Source organism: Lithobates pipiens, unplaced genomic scaffold (assembly GCF_037356315.1).
Source record: "Lithobates pipiens isolate NorthernLeopardFrog02 unplaced genomic scaffold, aLitPip1_a1.2 Scaffold_8, whole genome shotgun sequence".
NCBI lineage: Eukaryota > Metazoa > Chordata > Amphibia > Anura > Ranidae > Lithobates > Lithobates pipiens.
The window spans coordinates 591,183,125-591,199,687 of NW_027507903.1; the positions used below are offsets into that span (position 1 = coordinate 591,183,125).

Sequence of the window (16,563 nt, forward strand, 5' to 3'; positions counted from 1 at the left end):
AAACTGGGGCTGTGCTGGGAGGGGTTAGGCCTGGGTGTGGAAACCAGCTTTCTATGCCCAGTGTCCATTTACATGGCAGACTGTGGCAGCATAACCCAAGTAGTCATTAAGAATAAACCCTGTTGTGTGATGTACAAGAGTCAAATCATACTTTGATAATTAATGTTGGGAAGGAAAGTTTTAGAGAAAAATGTATGCACATCCCAAGTCCAGTTTTTAAAGCCCTGTTCGATCCCCAAATCATTTCCAAACAACCAGCTCTCTAAGGCCCCTTTCACATGAGAGGTCCAGACCCTCCACTCTCCTCTATGAAGCACCAGACGTAAACTTACTTGTGTCCATTTACACCCACTACCTCCATGTCCAATCTGGGCAAAAAAAAAAAAAAAATGGAAGGGATTCATTCCCCTTTGTCTGGCCAGATTGGAGGGCAGTCTGTATAGACAGGCTGTGTCTGTATCCACTCTCCATAGGTGGAGCAGGCATGGACCTCTCATCCTGCCATGCCACTCAGCTCAGCAGGCAGATCTACCCTGCTGTGCAAAACCAGACCCAGCCCATATGAATGGGGCCTTAAGGTGTAGCTGGATTCAACTGTCACTCCTTCTGCCTCTCAATTTCCTGCAGGTAACCAACGACAGCATGGCCTTACTGAAGGGCCAGCTTCAGGGCATCCGTATTCATTGGTTGTGGCACCGGCCTTCATATACCAGCAGTGCTAGGCAGCTGCAAATGTCTTATAAATCTTTGTTCCCCACATGTTCTCAACATTCAAAACGTAAATGAGACTAGACCATTTTTGTTCACAGTTTTATTGTGACTCCCTAAAGTTTCCAAACGCACATCACATAATTCATCATGAGACTTTTTCTTTGAACAGACATCTCTCACAGACAAAACAAATTTAAAAAAAATAAAAATAAAAAAAGAAGAGCAGAACAATTGGACAAAAGAGAGACAAGGAACAGAGGAGAGAGAGTAGTCGGGAGAGTTTTGTCATTGTTTATTGTGAAGTTAAAAACAGGCAATAAAAAGTAAAAACTCAGCGTACAGTTTTCATGTCTCTGAAAAGACGAACACATCACAACCCCCCTCCCCTTCCTCCCGGGTCTGGGAGTGACCGGCATACTTCACGAGGCCCCGGCTGCAGATGGGGAGCCCAGCACACAGCATGGGGGGTGTCGACAGGGAATGTTCAACCAACTAAAAGCACAGGGACAAAGGGAAGTCATCCTTTTTTACATAAAAAAAAAAGAAAAAAAAAAAAAAAAGAAAAGAAAAACAAAAATAAAAATTAATTACTCACGGGCTGTTCCAGTGAATAAAACCGTGTATATATAACTTTTTTTGGGTGATGAGAAGTGAAGGGCAAGAAGATCTCAGATTAGTCCTAAGTTCTACACCCAGCCCTCACTAAACAGCTTCCAAATGGCCAGGATTACATTGCGTTTTGTAGATGGGAAACAAAACTGGGAGGGGAAGAGGGATGGAGGGGTGGGGGGGAACCTAAAAAAAAACAAAAATAAAAATAAAATACAACTAGAGGACTTTTTAAACAGCTTCTCCCCTCATTGAGGTCAGCAGCAGAGGCTGTCATCTCCAGACTGGCAACGAGTGACGGAAAGTGACATTCACTGGGTCTGTAAAAGAACACAAGACAGTGTTATTAATCTACGTTATTGTCAGCCAGTTCAAAGATATTCCACATTCAGCCAGAAAACAACGAACATGTGTACACATGAGCAAGCATTGCCTTTCAACAGATTTCTAAACATGGCTGCTTCTGTGCAGCGATCGGTTTGGAATGTCGTTAGCTGCGTAGGAATATTTGCAGTAGATTGCGATTGCAAAAGGTGCTGGGATTGTTGCCTTTCCCACAGCACACAAGTGTGAACTTATGCTAAAGCAGAACCGAAAGCAAGAAAACTTACGAGCAGGCTAGCTATTGCAGAAAAGACATGCAATGTTTTTTTTTTTGCAGAAAACACACCATCTCCCTGCCTGCAATCTTCATGGAGTTTAGACCATTGGGAAAGTAGTAAGCATGGTGACTTTATTTCCACTTTAAAGTGGTTGTAAACCCTTACAAACCACTTTGACCTACAGGTAAGCCTAGATTAAGGCTTACCTGTAGGTCCAAGAAATATTTTCTAAACCTACACACAGTTTAGGAGATTTGCCGAAAGACAGGCACCGCTGTCTACGGCGCATGCGCCGTAGACATCAACGTGCAGGCGCACTGCAGTTAATGGCGATATGCCATGAGTGACGGCTCACATGTGCATGCGCGGGAGTGACGTCATCGCAGCTCCGACGAATGACAGCGCCGGAGCAGCGAGACCCACCAAGAAGATGGAGTCTCCGGACTACAGGGGACAGCGGCGACTTCGCTGGCTCCTGTGTCAGGTAAGTGACACATAATGGGCTACTATGCGATGCATTGTAGTCCATTATGCTTTACCTTTGCAGGAAATCAAAGAGGAAGTAAACCCATCAGGGTTTACTTCCTCTTTAAGTAAGTAAACAAAGCAAATACATTTTGTATTTTTCTGACTGGAATGAAGTTGGAGAAGCTTTAATCTGGGATCAACAAGTTTTGCAAAAAAAGATGACTGGGCATTTGTAAACGGAATCCCCACAATTACCATAGTGCATCCTAAAGCTGGGTACACACAGGCCGTATTGTCAGGAGAGAACGGCAGGTTCAAAAAATAAAAATGGTTGACAAATCGGCTCTTGTGCATCAGTCTGTCCGACAAACGGTCTTCAGATGTGCGTGCTGGAAAAAAAAACAAGCGACTGACTCCCGATCAGCGCTCTCAGCGACTGGCAGAGCGCACTGATCAGCCTGTTCTGGGGGGGGGGGGGGGGGGGAGACAGACTGTCCCCCTGTCAGAACATAACAGCTCGGGTGATCGCTGTACTAACCTTGCATGGTTAGTACAGAACCAACAGCTTTTAGACGCAAAAAAAAATAAAAAAAATAAAAAAAAAAAAACCCCCACACACACGTAGTGTACACATTAGGACTTATTTGCTTTGTGATTTACATGCATTTTCCCCTCTCAGAGCAAGTGATTCAAACCATGTATGGGCAGGCTGATTGTACACAAGTTGATTGACCAAATTGGGTACAAGCAAACAGTAGGATTTTTCATGCTATAGCACTATTCATCATGGCTTCCTGTGCACCCTTTTACCCACTAGAACAGTGTGTGTGTGTGTGTGTGTGTGTGTGTGTGTGTGTGTGTGTGTGTGTGTGTGTGTGTGTGTGTGTGTGTGTGTGTGTGTGTGTGTGTGTGTGTGTGTGTGTGTGTGTGCGCGCTAATAGCTTGTGAGCAATGTAACAATAGTAATCAGGCCATAAAGTGTCCTTTCAAAAATTAAAGTGTGCTTTTTCAAATCATGTTTTGTTGGACTTGTGGATAATTTCAATAAACCACCACGGTTTTACACTATGTGGTGATTTTTCTCTTTATATTACACCTATGAGAGAGAAGGAAAGGGAGAAACCAACAAGGCTGTCTTAGCTTGTTTCTAATGGATGGATCTATAACATGGAGTCTAGCTATCCGGTAAGGGCATATCTTATTTTCACGGTGGAAGGTGCACGTTTGATGTTTGTCAATGAAACCAGTTTCCAAGGATTGCTTCACTTCATGGACTGATCACCATTATTCAGTTATTATATTGTTCACAAGCTATTAGTGCGGCAATCTTTTCAATTTTATACAAAGTGTGTGTGTGTATATATATATATATATATATATATATATACACACACATATACACATATACATACACATACACACACCCCACTGCCTATTCTGGAACAGAGCACGTTAGCTTTGAAGAATGACAAAATTGCATGCTACAGTAACACTTGGTAAAACATTTATTTATGTGTTGTAAAACCTGGAAAAGCAGCTACAGAAAGTTTCTGGTGTTTAAAAAATAAAACTCACCTGTGGCCCTGGCTGTGCTGGAGGAGGTTGTGTGGGTGGGGCTCCTGGTGTTCCATAGTATGCTGCTTGCTGTCTGTAATACTCTGCCCATGCCGCACTATAGTCTGGCTGGACTGCAGGTGGGGCGGCTGCTGCTGCTGTGGCGGTGGCTGCTGCAGCTGTTGCGGCTGGAGCACCAGCAGTTACAGCAGCTGCTGCTTGAGCTAAAAGAGAGGCGAGAGTCAAAACACTGAAACGGACTGAGCACATTAGAGCAGACACATTATGAATAGAAGGATAACCACTATAAGATGAAATTGCAGTCATTAGCAAAAAATGGTTAGTTGCCTCATTCAAAAAGGCAGGTCCTGTCCCTATAAAAGCTAAACCTCTAACAGACATGGGGGCTGCCATTGGCAATTCTTGATTTGTCTAGCTATTACACTAACCTGATCTAGAACCCGAACACATATGTAGGTATCCTTAGCATGCTTGTCCCAAGTAAGGGACACAAATTATCAACCCAACAGCCAGACACTAGTATTTGCAGCCTCCATGTCTCTCAGGTAAAGTTTACTCAATCAGCTCCGCAGGCTATAGCCAGCAGTGCTGATGAGCGCATTCTAATGGTGGGGAAAAAGTTTAGCAGGAGGGATTTCCTCATCCACAGAGTAGGAGGATGGGGGAAATCAAGTAATTTTCTTTCGATTAACCCACTGGAGAGAGAGAGCAATAGAGAGATATACAAACATACACATATACATACATACACACACACACACACACACACACACACACACGACTGGTGTATGGCCAACCTAAAGGGAAAATTCCCCCTTCCCAACAATCCCTTGCTGACATGCAGTCCCCAGGTTACAAACAAGGTCGGGTCTGTAGGTTTGTTCTTAAGTTGAATCTATTTGCAAGTCAGACCAGGTAACTTTTTAAGTGAAAATCCAGCCAAGAAAAAAAAATATTTAAGCATTTTGGATAGCATAGGGAAGGGTTACCACCCCTGTAACATTTGTTTTGCTGTCTGTGCCCCTGTTCAGAAGATTTCACCTCACTTTCTGTCCCAATGACAATTGGATTTTGAAAGTTTTGGGTTGTTGTGGAAACAAGGATTGGTGACAACACATCAGGAGGTACTTTTTCCCTATAACTCTTTACAGGAGATAATTTCCCTTCCTATGGTGTAGATTTCCTCTCACTTCCTGTTGTCTCCCTCCGTTTGTAAGGAGTCATTTGTAAGTGGGATGCTTCTAACTGGGGGACCGCCTGTACTGGTTTTCAGCCATCTTCATTGGGAAATGCAGGATAGATGCCACTCCTGCACATGTGCAGGAACTAGTCATTCCAGCACACAGGATCGGTCCAGCTGCTTTTATGAGCTGGGCATGAGCAGCTCAATTTACATTGTGGGGATCACTGTGAGCAGGTAGGCGTTTTAATGCAGAAAATACATTGCATGTCTCTTCTGCAATAAAATACCTGCCTGGAATGTGTTATAGCAGAACTTTAGTTCCACTTGAAAGCAACTGTATACCTGCACAAAAAAAAAAAAAAAACCCTGCAAGGCAAAGGCATAATGAGCCAATATGCAGCGCATACTAGCTCATTATGAAATGCTCACCTTAGAATGAGGCCCGTCATTCGATTTTGGTCCACACGGAGGGAGCCGACGCGTTGCCTCTGCGTTTCGTCCAGGTTCGCAGCTCCGGCACTCTGAGTGGCCAGAGCCGCGATTACATCACTCCCATGCATGTTCTTCTCAGCGAGGTCCGGCAGCACCTGCTGGACCTTGACAGCGCAAGCGCGCGCTGTCAGCAGCTGTATGCAAAGTGAATTTCTCCTAAACAGTACAAGTTTAGGAGATATTCATTTTACCTACTGGTAAAGCCTTACTTATTAGGTTAAAAAAAAAAAAAAAAAAAAAAAAAAAAAAAAAAAGGGGGGGGGGGGGGGTATAAAACCACTTCAAGCTAGCCCTAGCCAGTAGAGATTTAAAATATAAAAAAATATATATTCTCCTTACATATAGAGGATAAGGAATAGCTGTACTAGAATTGTCATGTAATGTCCATAGAAAAAAAAAACGAGAAAAAAACAAAACACATTTAATCGTTTACATTCCTTTACTATGGCAGTTTACCAGAGTGGTGTAACAGAAGGAAATTGACCTCTGAAATTTTATGTTTGAGATAGAGAGATGTAGATTACAATATAAATTTATATATACACACATATTTCTCTCATATAGATATTTATATGTATCTATATAAAATCTATCTCTCCATTTCACACACACACACTTTTTATATATCCCCCCGTTTGGGGGTCATTTGCCACTTTCAGTCCGGAGGTTGTGAATTAGATAAAAGGTAATTAGTAAGATTTTTATTGCGCTGCACTTAGGTTTGGTGGAATTTACCTATAAATAAGGTGTTCAGCTGGCAATATTGAGTTTGAGATTTGATTTTACTGTGGTCTGATTGCACTGAATTATCTCCTGTTCATTTATAAGGTATTACTGAAGGGCACCATGCTGTCAGTAATACATTTTCAGGATGGAGACTTACCTTGTTTCTTGTAATATTCCTCCCATGCTTTTGTATAGTCTGGCTGTCCTGCAGGTTGAGGTGTCTGCTGACCTGTAGGCAGAGGAAGCACAAGTGTCAGTAGCAGGACCCAGCTGTGTCGCACCACAGGTGACCCCCATACCTTTCTCATCACTTACCCATCTTCTTGTAATATTCTTCCCAGGCCTTTGTGTAGTCAGGCTGGCTGGCAGGTGGGGGCTGCTGGGGCGGTTCTCCTTGTGGTGGTGGGACGGGGACAGCAGGAGGCTGTCCAGGGACGGGGGCAGGAGGCTGCTGGTAATAGTGTGAGTAATAAGCAGCCCAGGCTGCACTGGGGTCTGTGGGGGCTGGGGGTTTTGCTGCAAGAAGAAAAAATAAATAAGTGAAAGGTGTAAAATAGGGAACGTTTCCATACGATATGGTATGAACAGGCGTTACTCAGCAATTAGTTCACTATTGATAGAAATAATACCAACAGAGCCGTCTACAATTTCAATTTCTTTCTGGGGTACAGTCAAAGCCTCATGCTGCAATCTCTAATCTAAACTTAGAAGCTGTGAAACACAGGTTCTCTTCACAAGAGAAAATGGCCCCCCTTGTGTTCAATTTACTAATACTATTCAATAAACTGCTGCCATCAAATTTTGGTGTATTGAAAAAATTACATTAATTGCAATCTGTGTGTTGAGGCGCTAGCTTAAAATCAAATTAAACGTGAGGAATATTTCAATACCATAGACATTATACAAAACAAGATAATAAACAAGTCTGAATTAATAGCAAGTGAACGTGTTATGATAGATATCTAAAAAGGAAAAGCTTCTGTTCAACTTTGTGATGCACTCTTACTAAGGTCAAGACTTAAAGGAGCTGTGTCAGTCAATGAACGAAAGAGAAAGATATATGCCAATGCACTTAGATTTCCATGTGCCAAGTAGCGAAACCCTCTGCACAATACCTGGGAAGTTACAATCCTCACCGCTCGTCTCTATAAGCCGACGTGCGTTCCCTCCGAGTTGGAGGTGACATCAGCACGTTCCGGTGAAATACATAAAGCTCTTAGCAGTGGCAAAACTTCTGGGTCTTGTTGACGTCGCATCCGACTCAGAGGGAACCCACGCCACCATTTCATCAGATTTGGCAACCCGTCAAAATTTAGAACGGAAGCGACATTCCGTCGCCGCCATCTTGCTACACCCCGCACTCCTCCACAGTAAAGATACACCGAGAAGGGGGCAAGCAGACTTTTTTTTTTTAATAATCGCTTCCCGACCACCTCACGCAGATATACTGCAGCAGAAGGGCGCGTACAGGCAGATTAACGTACCTGTACCCTTTAAGAGGAGCTCCGTGGACTCTATGTCCGCGGGCATACCCACGATCGTCTCACTGCAAGGAAGAACGGGGAGATGCTAATGTAAACAAGCATCTCCCCGTTCTGCCTAATGACACTGTCACTGATAACTGCTCCCTGTGATCGGGAGCGCTGATCAGTGACGTCACAGTCCCTCCCCCTCAGTTAGAATCACTTCCTAGGACACACCTAACCCCTACAGCACCACCTAGTGGTTAACCCCTTCACTGCCAGTGACATTTTTACAGTAATAAACGCAATTATTTTTTTAGCATTGATCGCTGTATTAATGCCAATGGTCCCAAAAAATGTGTTAAAATTGTCCAATGTGTCCGCCATAATGTTGCAGTTACAATAATATACATTTGCCATTACTAGTAAAAAATAAATAAAAATGCCATAAAACTATCCCTTATTTTGTAAACAAAAGCTCAATTTGTGGGGGGGTGCACAATTTTGTTTGGGAGCAATTGTCAGTTAAAAAGAGGCAATGCCAAATCGCAAAGTGCTCTGATCATGAGGGGGTCAATTCTTCTGGGGCTGAAGTGGTTAACGATAAAAAAATTTATTGAGAAAGGTGGTTATAACCTTGTATATAGTAAAACAAAACATCCAGAAAGGATATGTGAGCCCGCATTGTATTACAGATGTTCAATTTATGATCTACAACAGTCGTGTTTAAAGTTGTACATATCTCGTTATTTTCTGCAATAACCCATAATTGCGCCTCACACATCAGATAGGGATGCATTGTATTATATCAGAGTATCCACATGGAAAGAAATTCAGAATGATTCTAAAACAGATTTGGAACATGCATAGAAAACAAAACAAGGAAGAAAAAAAAAAAAAAGGGGGGGGGGGTGTGGCAAGGTTCTCTCTCGCTCTCTCGAGGTGTACATTATGATAGTAACCAACAAGCGAGGCTCGGTCAGACCAAGTGCAGCCTAAAACCAGGAAACAAGGGATAAACCACAATGGGTATATATCAACCCGTCGTTAACTAAGAATTGGTCAGACTAACAGAACATGATCCAGGGGGTCCACAGTTTATGTAGCTTTTCAGTAGTTTCCTTAGCTATAGCTACAGTTTCCTCCATATTGTAAATGTCTTCTATCCCGTGTAGCCATTCAGCAATTGTTGATTCCCAGGCACTGAAAGTCGGCTTGAGCACCAATAGCTTTGCAGCATTTAGGAAATGTCTGGTTAAAGACAGTTTGCATCGCCTCAAAGGACAGCTAGCAATATGCAATAGGCAACAGGCAGGACTAAAGGGTTATTTTTGTCTCAGCGATGTGTACAATCAAGTCCCACACATTACACCAGAAGGGGGCAATTTTAGGGCAGTCCCAAAGCCTGTTCTAATGTTTATTGTCTTTGCAAAAAATTAGATAGAGACTTAAAAACAGCTATCAAAAGGCAAACACAAGGATCAAACATCAATGAGAGAGAGAACACTGCAAGTCACTCTGGTTTCCCTGGTTCTGGAAACTGTAGACACTTGTGGGGAATCACCAGAGCTTTACCACGTGGCTTCTGAAATTTCCCTTTGTTTGGACAGATGTTCAGTGGGAGTCGATTGTGGAGGGCTGTGCGATAATGTGGGGAAACAAAAATTCCCTGTACCAGTCCGGGAGCTCTAGAATGGAATCTGCAGTCTCACAAAAAGTTGGCAGATCTTCAGGGGTTTAAGATAGAGCCGTTTCCCTTGATGTGTCACTGCCAGAGCAAACGGAAATTTCCATCTGTATGCAAGATTCTTTCCTTTTTATTACCCAATGTGTATCAGGGAGAAGGGAAGAAAGAAATATTATGGTCCTTAAGGCCCCTTTCACACAGGACGGATCCGTGATGATCCACACTATGCAGGGACCACCCTGTCAGATCTCCGCTCTCCTCTATGGGGATCGGATGAGCACGGAACCGTCTGTCTGTGTTCATCAGATCTGCTCTGCAGACAGATAGAAAAATAGCCTTTTCCTCTATCTGCAGAATCGCGGAGACGGACGATATCGGGTGTGTGCGGATGTTCATCCGCAGACCCCCGCTATCCCATAGGGATGCATGTATGTCCGAATTTCAGATGGATGAATGAAATACAGATATACGTTCTGCATGTGTGAAAGGGGCCTACAAAGGTGATAAGTTCATTTTAGCGTGCGTGAGCCAATATTTCCTCTTTCAACTTGTAGTTTGGGAGACAGATTATATCTCTTGGAGGGGCAGCATCAATCGGATGTGGCCCGAGAGCTCTACGAGCTCGCTCAAATTCAATGTGTCCACAGGCCGCTCTAATTATTAAAAATGGAGCACAGTACTGAAGTGATCTAGTCTGCATTTACCATTTCTGGCACACCTCCCACTCCAAGATAGTGTCTCCTGCCCCTATTATCCAGGTGGTGATTAACTGCAATCAATTGAGAGGTGTGCATGTCTGACAGATTCCGATCGCGATACAGCCTTTGTCTCGCCTATGGCCTGCTCCTTCTGTAGTCGCCATTATTTCAGTGAGGGCGAGTAGGTCAGCCTTTTGCTCAGTTACAGCTAATGAAAAGGTGTTCTTGATGTCAGCCTCAGACATGTCTGAGTAGGACAGAGGGTGATCAGGGGTGTCATTGTATCTCACCATGTCCTCTGAAGCCAATTGCGACTCCTCGCTGTAATCCCGATTGCCGCCATCTTGGCTGTGGCTTCTCTGCCTGACCATGACTTGAAGATGTCCGGTGTATTGTAGACACCCGTCACCGCAGCTAAGCACCTCGATCGCGTCTCCGAGGAGCGGTTAGTGAGCCTGCTTGTTTCCAGGCTTTAGAACTCCGGTGATCGTGCAGAGAAGCCACGGGTTTAGCGGAGCTTTCACATTGCTTACATTCACACTGCGTGCCTAGCCACACTCCCCCCAAGGACATCTTATTACACCCACCAGAGTTTTGTATTTCAGTTATTTTTTTTAACAGTAAACGGAGCTTATATAGCGATATACAGGATTTAGAAATCACCGTTTTGATGTTGAATTATAAAGTCAGCGGTGTTCTGTGAGATTAGCAAACCCGTGAGATCAGCAGGTTTGCTGCCGCTTTTAAAATTCAGCATCAAAAAACAGTCGGATTTTTAAATAGTGTATTTTACCATATAAGCTCAGTTTACTGTTAAAAATATGCAAAACTCCGGTGGGTGTAACAAGATGTCCACTTGCCCCCTTCTCAGTCTACCCTTACTGTGGACGAGCGCGGGGTGTAGCAAGATGGTGGCAACAAAACCTCACTTCGGTACTAAATCTGACGAAACACCGCCTCAGACGAGCGGTGAGGATTGTAACTTCCCAGGTATTGTACAGCTGGTGTCGCTACTTGGCATATGGATATTGTAAGAAGTGCAATGGGCCTACGTTTTTAACTAGGATTTTTTTTTTTTTTTTTTTTTTTAAATAAATGTATTGCACGATTGTCACGCTTTGTTCATTCTGGGATTTCCCTGCTGCTGGTGATAATGGATATAAGAGCAAAGGAGGTGGACAGGGAGTATACACTATCCTTAGGATTAACTACATTAGCAGTGAGGGTCCTGGTGGCCCAAAAGATATCCGTGTCACACCCCCCCCCCCCCCCCCTTACATTAGGTGGTGGAACACATTCATAAAGTGGAGCACTATAAAGTAAGATGAGTACAAATCTCTAATACACATGTGGTCACTGAAAGTTTAATAGAAGATTGTTTGTTTCCTGTCTAGATATCCTTCAATATTAGGACGCTTTCTAGTAATTCAGACTTGTTTATTATAACCATCTTGTTTTGCATAGTCTATGGTATTGGAATATTTTTATATTCATCTTTGAATTTATTTTAAGTTAGCTCCTCGACACAGGGATTGTACTTCAGGTTCTCTTCATTCGCAATCAGTGGGTGACAGGTCTACTGCCACAGACAATCAACTAAACACAAATTCCACCTATTGATTGGTTGTGTGTCCCCTGCTGTGTCTGGGCCAGTCACAGAGTGGCAAGCAAACTAAGATATCTTTGGATAACAGAAACCAGAACCACTTGGTACCAAGAGCAAAATATAACAGATCTACTGGCAGGACCAATGGGTAAGAACTGGTACAGAAGGGAATGATATTGGGGGGGGGGACAAACAAGCACACACTGCTCAGTTAAAGCTATTGATAAGACTGCACTACATTTTTCTCCAAGCTATCCAGAAAACACTTTAGTTTGCTTTCTTCGTTTGTCCCAAGCATGTTACATTACATTCGCTTTTGACCGTCTCACTACCTGTGCTGCAAGTCTGTTCTAATCGCTGCTATACTAATGCTACTGATTTTTTTTGTTGTCTATAATTACACTTTAACCACCCTATAGTAGGTTTACTGTTACAGGACGGCAGTTGTGTGCCAGATCACGTATATTTACACAGAAAGGACCTCTGCCCGTGCAAACCAAGTTGATCACTATTCTGACGGGGGGAGGGTTTACAGTGTTCCTGTCACTAGTACGGGAGTGCATATTTTTAGCACTGATCACTGCATTAGCGTCAGTGGTGCTCACAAAGTGCCCGTTAAGCCCAGTTTTTTTGCGCTATAAACAAAACAGAGGTGATTAACCACAGTAGCCCCGGAAGATTCTTCCCCCCCCCCCCCCCAATGACTAGGCCATTTTTGTGATACGGCATTGTATCGCTTTAAATGACGCTGCACCCAAAAAAATTTTACATCCTTTTGGTGGTATTGGATCAACTCTGCAGTTTTTTTTTTGCACTATAAACAGAGTGAGTGAATATATATATATATATATATATATATATATATATATATATATATATATATAGAGTGAGTGAATATATATATATATATATATATATATATATATATATATATATATATATATTTTATAATAATATACTATACTTTCTTGCTATAATAAATCTCAAAAAAAAAAAAAAAATAAAAAAAAAAAAAGATTTCATCCGAGGCCAATATGTATTCTACATATTTTTGGAAAAGAAAATTCCAAGCGTATATTGGTTTGTGCAAAAAGTTATTGTGTCTACAAAATAGGGGATAGATTTATGGCATTTTTATTATATATCTTATTTTATTACTAGTAATGGCGGCGATTAGCGATTTTTAGCAGGGCAACATTACGAGACAGACAGATCGGACACCTAGCTGACATTTAACTTTTTTTGGGAACCAGTGACATTACAGTAATCGGTGCTAAAAATAGGCACCGTTATTCTAATGACACTGGCAGGGAAGCGGCGATCAAGGGGTTAAATATGTTCCCCGTTTGCATTTTCTAACTGTATTGGGGACCACACAGATCCATCTTCCTGTATAGCAGAAAGACAGGATCTGTGTTGATCTCCTCCGATCAGACCTGAGATTTGCCTTGTTTACACGGGAAGAACCCCCCTCTGTCACTGCGAGGAACGATCTTGGGTCGGCAAGGTGTGCGCGTCAACAAAATTGCTGTGTACGAGCTGACGTACACCTACGGCGATTTGCAGGAACAGAACACATTACCGCAGTATAGCTACAGCGGCTGGTCCTTAAGCAGTTAATACCACCAAAAGAAAGCTCTATTTGTGGGGGGAATTTTTTTTTTTTTTTTACTTGGGTACAGAGTCGCATGGCTGTGCAATTGTCTGTTAAAATACCACAGTGCTGTATCGGAAAAAAGTGCCATGAGGGGGCTAAATCTTCCGGAGGTCAAGTGGTTGTGTTATGAAATGCAGGACCCTGCATTCACTATATCTGGTCTCCGACAGTACACAGAACATAGAAATGCAATTATTTAACTATAAACTGCTAAATAGCTTTTCTCATCAGAAAATAGCCTTGTAACGTCTATCCATGTCTGGTTAAGGCTTGGGGTTTTCATTCTGCTCCGACTGTCCTATGAAGCCGCAGGACCCCTGACCCTCTGCCCGGACAGCGCCGATTGAACCTGTGCTGATCACATACTTTTCCAAGAAAAAAAACAAACACTAGCAATACACACCAAACTGAGCATGCGCCTCTGTTCTATCAGGAGATGGATTGTGGACTGTGGAAGAAGGGGAGGAACAGACAAGATAGGATCAAACAGCCTTTTTACACAATGCAGAGGATTAACCCCTTAAGTTCCACAGTGAATATAACAAGCATGCTTTACTGCATATACAGACTGATTTTACTGTTGTGGGTTTAGTAACACTTACATTCAGCTTTTTACATTTTGAAGCACAATTTAAAGTAGAACTATAGGCAAAAACGTTCTGGTTACTGGGAACTGGTTATTCAGCAGCACGGTACGTAGAGTAACACAGTGGCTGCATCTCCATTCACTTAAAAAGGATATAAAAAAATAAAATAAAAATGTATATCCCCCCCCCCCCCCCCACCCAACTACAGCCTCCCTGTTCTTCCTGACCCCCCCCCCCCCCACTGCACTTGAACGATATGCCTCCCATGTCTGCTGATGTGCCAATCTGTACACAGACTCAATCTCTGCTTACCTCCAGGACAAGAGAGAGACACTCATTGGCCAGCTCTGCCCGTGTTGACCAATGACTGAGTCATTGCACACATTATGCTGCTACAGTTTCCAGGGCTGTGTACGAGTTGTACACCAGTAGATGTGGGTGGGCAAATGCAGAGAAGTGCAGAGAGGACTGAAGCGGGGAGTAAGTTGGAAATCAATATTTTGTTTTTTGGCTATAAAAAGGTGGAGAAACCTTTTAAAAAAATATATATATATATAATAATTTTCTTCATTTTGGATAAAGGGAGTGTTATGACCCATCAGAATTTTTATTTTATGGTTATGATTTTAATTTTCACTTTCAATGATAAACAGGACAACTAGAGAAGATGAATCACCTCAACAGGGGCACAGACAGCAATAAAAACCCGACAGCTGTTCTAATCCCTCTCCACTCTATCCAAAATAAAAATGTTGCCTTTAGTTATTTGTTATAGTTTAACCACTTGCGGACTACCCTATATAAGTTTTACAGAGAATAATAGAAATATTAGAGATAGATAGATAGATAGATATATATATATATCTATCTATCTATCTACATTTCCACCTGCAGGGGTCCAAGCACCCCGCTTCTGCGGTGACACAGCAGAAGCCAAACTGCGGGTGCCAGGCTTTTCAAAGTCCAAAATGGGGAGAAAATACGCAAACCATGAGTGAGTTTGGGTTCACAGTATGAAGTCCGGTGCGTTCCTGTACACCAGTTCAGGTGCAATTCAGGTCCGCTTTTTGCACCGGAAGCAGACCCAAAGACGCACCGGACCCTTTTCTCAATCCAGACTCTGGCCACCCCAGACATGTGTGAACCCAGCCTAAAAGTTGGGGAATCTAGTGAGGAACAACATGGCGCTGTACATTTTGAAGGATTTTAGTATATTAAAACAAAAAAAAAAAAAAAATTGCTGAACAATTAAACCGGCTCTAAAACACGGTTCAGAGAAACAAGCACCTAGAATATTGTATAAACACTTACTTGGGTCGTGAGGAGCTGGCGGCTGCCCCCACTGGGGATACTGGCTTCCCCAACCTTGTGGAGGATATTGGTGTGGGGGAGGTGGCGGCGGAGGACCCGGACTGGAAAGAAAAGAAATGCAATGTTTTAGGTCCTGAAGAATTTGTTTTGCTGTCATAGCATGGGGCAGACAAATAACTGAAACAATGAAAACATCAGGGAAACAAATGAAGTTGCATAATACAGACACAGGCAAGCTAACCTGTGGTAACCTACACAATGTAATGCTCGTCAATAAAAAGGCATCTTTTCATCTGTCTCATAATGAACTAAAGATGTAAAATTATTCCAGAAAAAGACTCTCCCTGTTTCGTTAAATTATTGTAAGCAGGATTCTCCTCAACAGATCTCCAGAGATCATTGAAAACCAACAGGTATACTAACTTCCCCACTCTAACCAAAATGTAATATTAAGGCTGGAAAAACACTAAAATGTCCCAAAGTGAAGAAGAAAAATTCAGTAGCTTTATTAGCCATCTGTATCCCTTGTATTGGTAGCATTGTAAAGCACATCCAGAAAAAACAAATTTTTCCCCACTCTAACTTCCTTTATGAGGGTGGCTACATTTGCCCTACATAGAATGTAGCCAGTGTCTGGTCGCTCCCGACATACACAGCACATCATGTCACCTAATACCTCTAAACAAATGTATAGCTGTTCTTTACAAAATTCATACAAAATGTCAGTCTGCTTTAGAGATCATTTAGCAGTACATACTGTGGAGGAGCTCCTCCTGGAGGTCCGGGTGGGTAAGGGCCAGGGTTGAATGGTCCCATGGGTCCAGCTGGACCAGGACCGGGAGGGCCAGGCCCAATCGGACAAAGGGGGCCCTAGAAAGAAGTAAAACAGAAAATTAGACAAACTGGACACCATTTAAAGCAGCTGTAAAAGGCATAAGGTTTTTTTTTACCTTCATGCATTCAATGCATGAAGGTAAAGATAACCTGTGTGTAGAAGCCTCCCCATAAGACCCCTTTCACACTGGGGTGGTTTTCAGGCGCTTTAAGGCTAGAAATGGCCTCTGTAAAGCGCCTGACAACTGCCTCCCATTCATTGCAGTGTTCTTTTCACACTGAGGCAGTGGGCTTGCGGGACATTCCGAAAAGTCTTGCAAGCAGCATCTTTCGAGGGGTTGGGAGCGCTGTATT

At 42.8% G+C, this 16,563-nt stretch overlaps 1 protein-coding gene across 4 annotated transcripts in view; it reads right to left on the reverse strand.

Annotated features, from left to right (window-relative positions):
* Positions 1-796: 796 nt before the first annotated feature.
* Positions 797-16,563, reverse strand: part of KHSRP (KH-type splicing regulatory protein) — a 56,108-nt gene continuing 40,341 nt past the window's right edge. For 2 of the 4 annotated variants that reach the window (XM_077470464.1, XM_077470463.1), the window contains exons 16-22: positions 16,133-16,245; positions 15,376-15,476; positions 13,881-13,925; positions 6,682-6,882; positions 6,524-6,595; positions 3,966-4,168; positions 797-1,640 (exon numbers count right to left, since the gene is read on the reverse strand). In XM_077470464.1, coding sequence (XP_077326590.1) covers positions 1,632-1,640; positions 3,966-4,168; positions 6,524-6,595; positions 6,682-6,882; positions 13,881-13,925; positions 15,376-15,476; positions 16,133-16,245 — 744 coding nt within the window. In that variant the 3' untranslated portion in view covers positions 797-1,631. The remainder of the gene's footprint in view (positions 1,641-3,965; positions 4,169-6,523; positions 6,596-6,681; positions 6,883-13,880; positions 13,926-15,375; positions 15,477-16,132; positions 16,246-16,563) is intronic. The other 2 variants (XM_077470466.1, XM_077470465.1) reach the window with 1 other exon arrangement.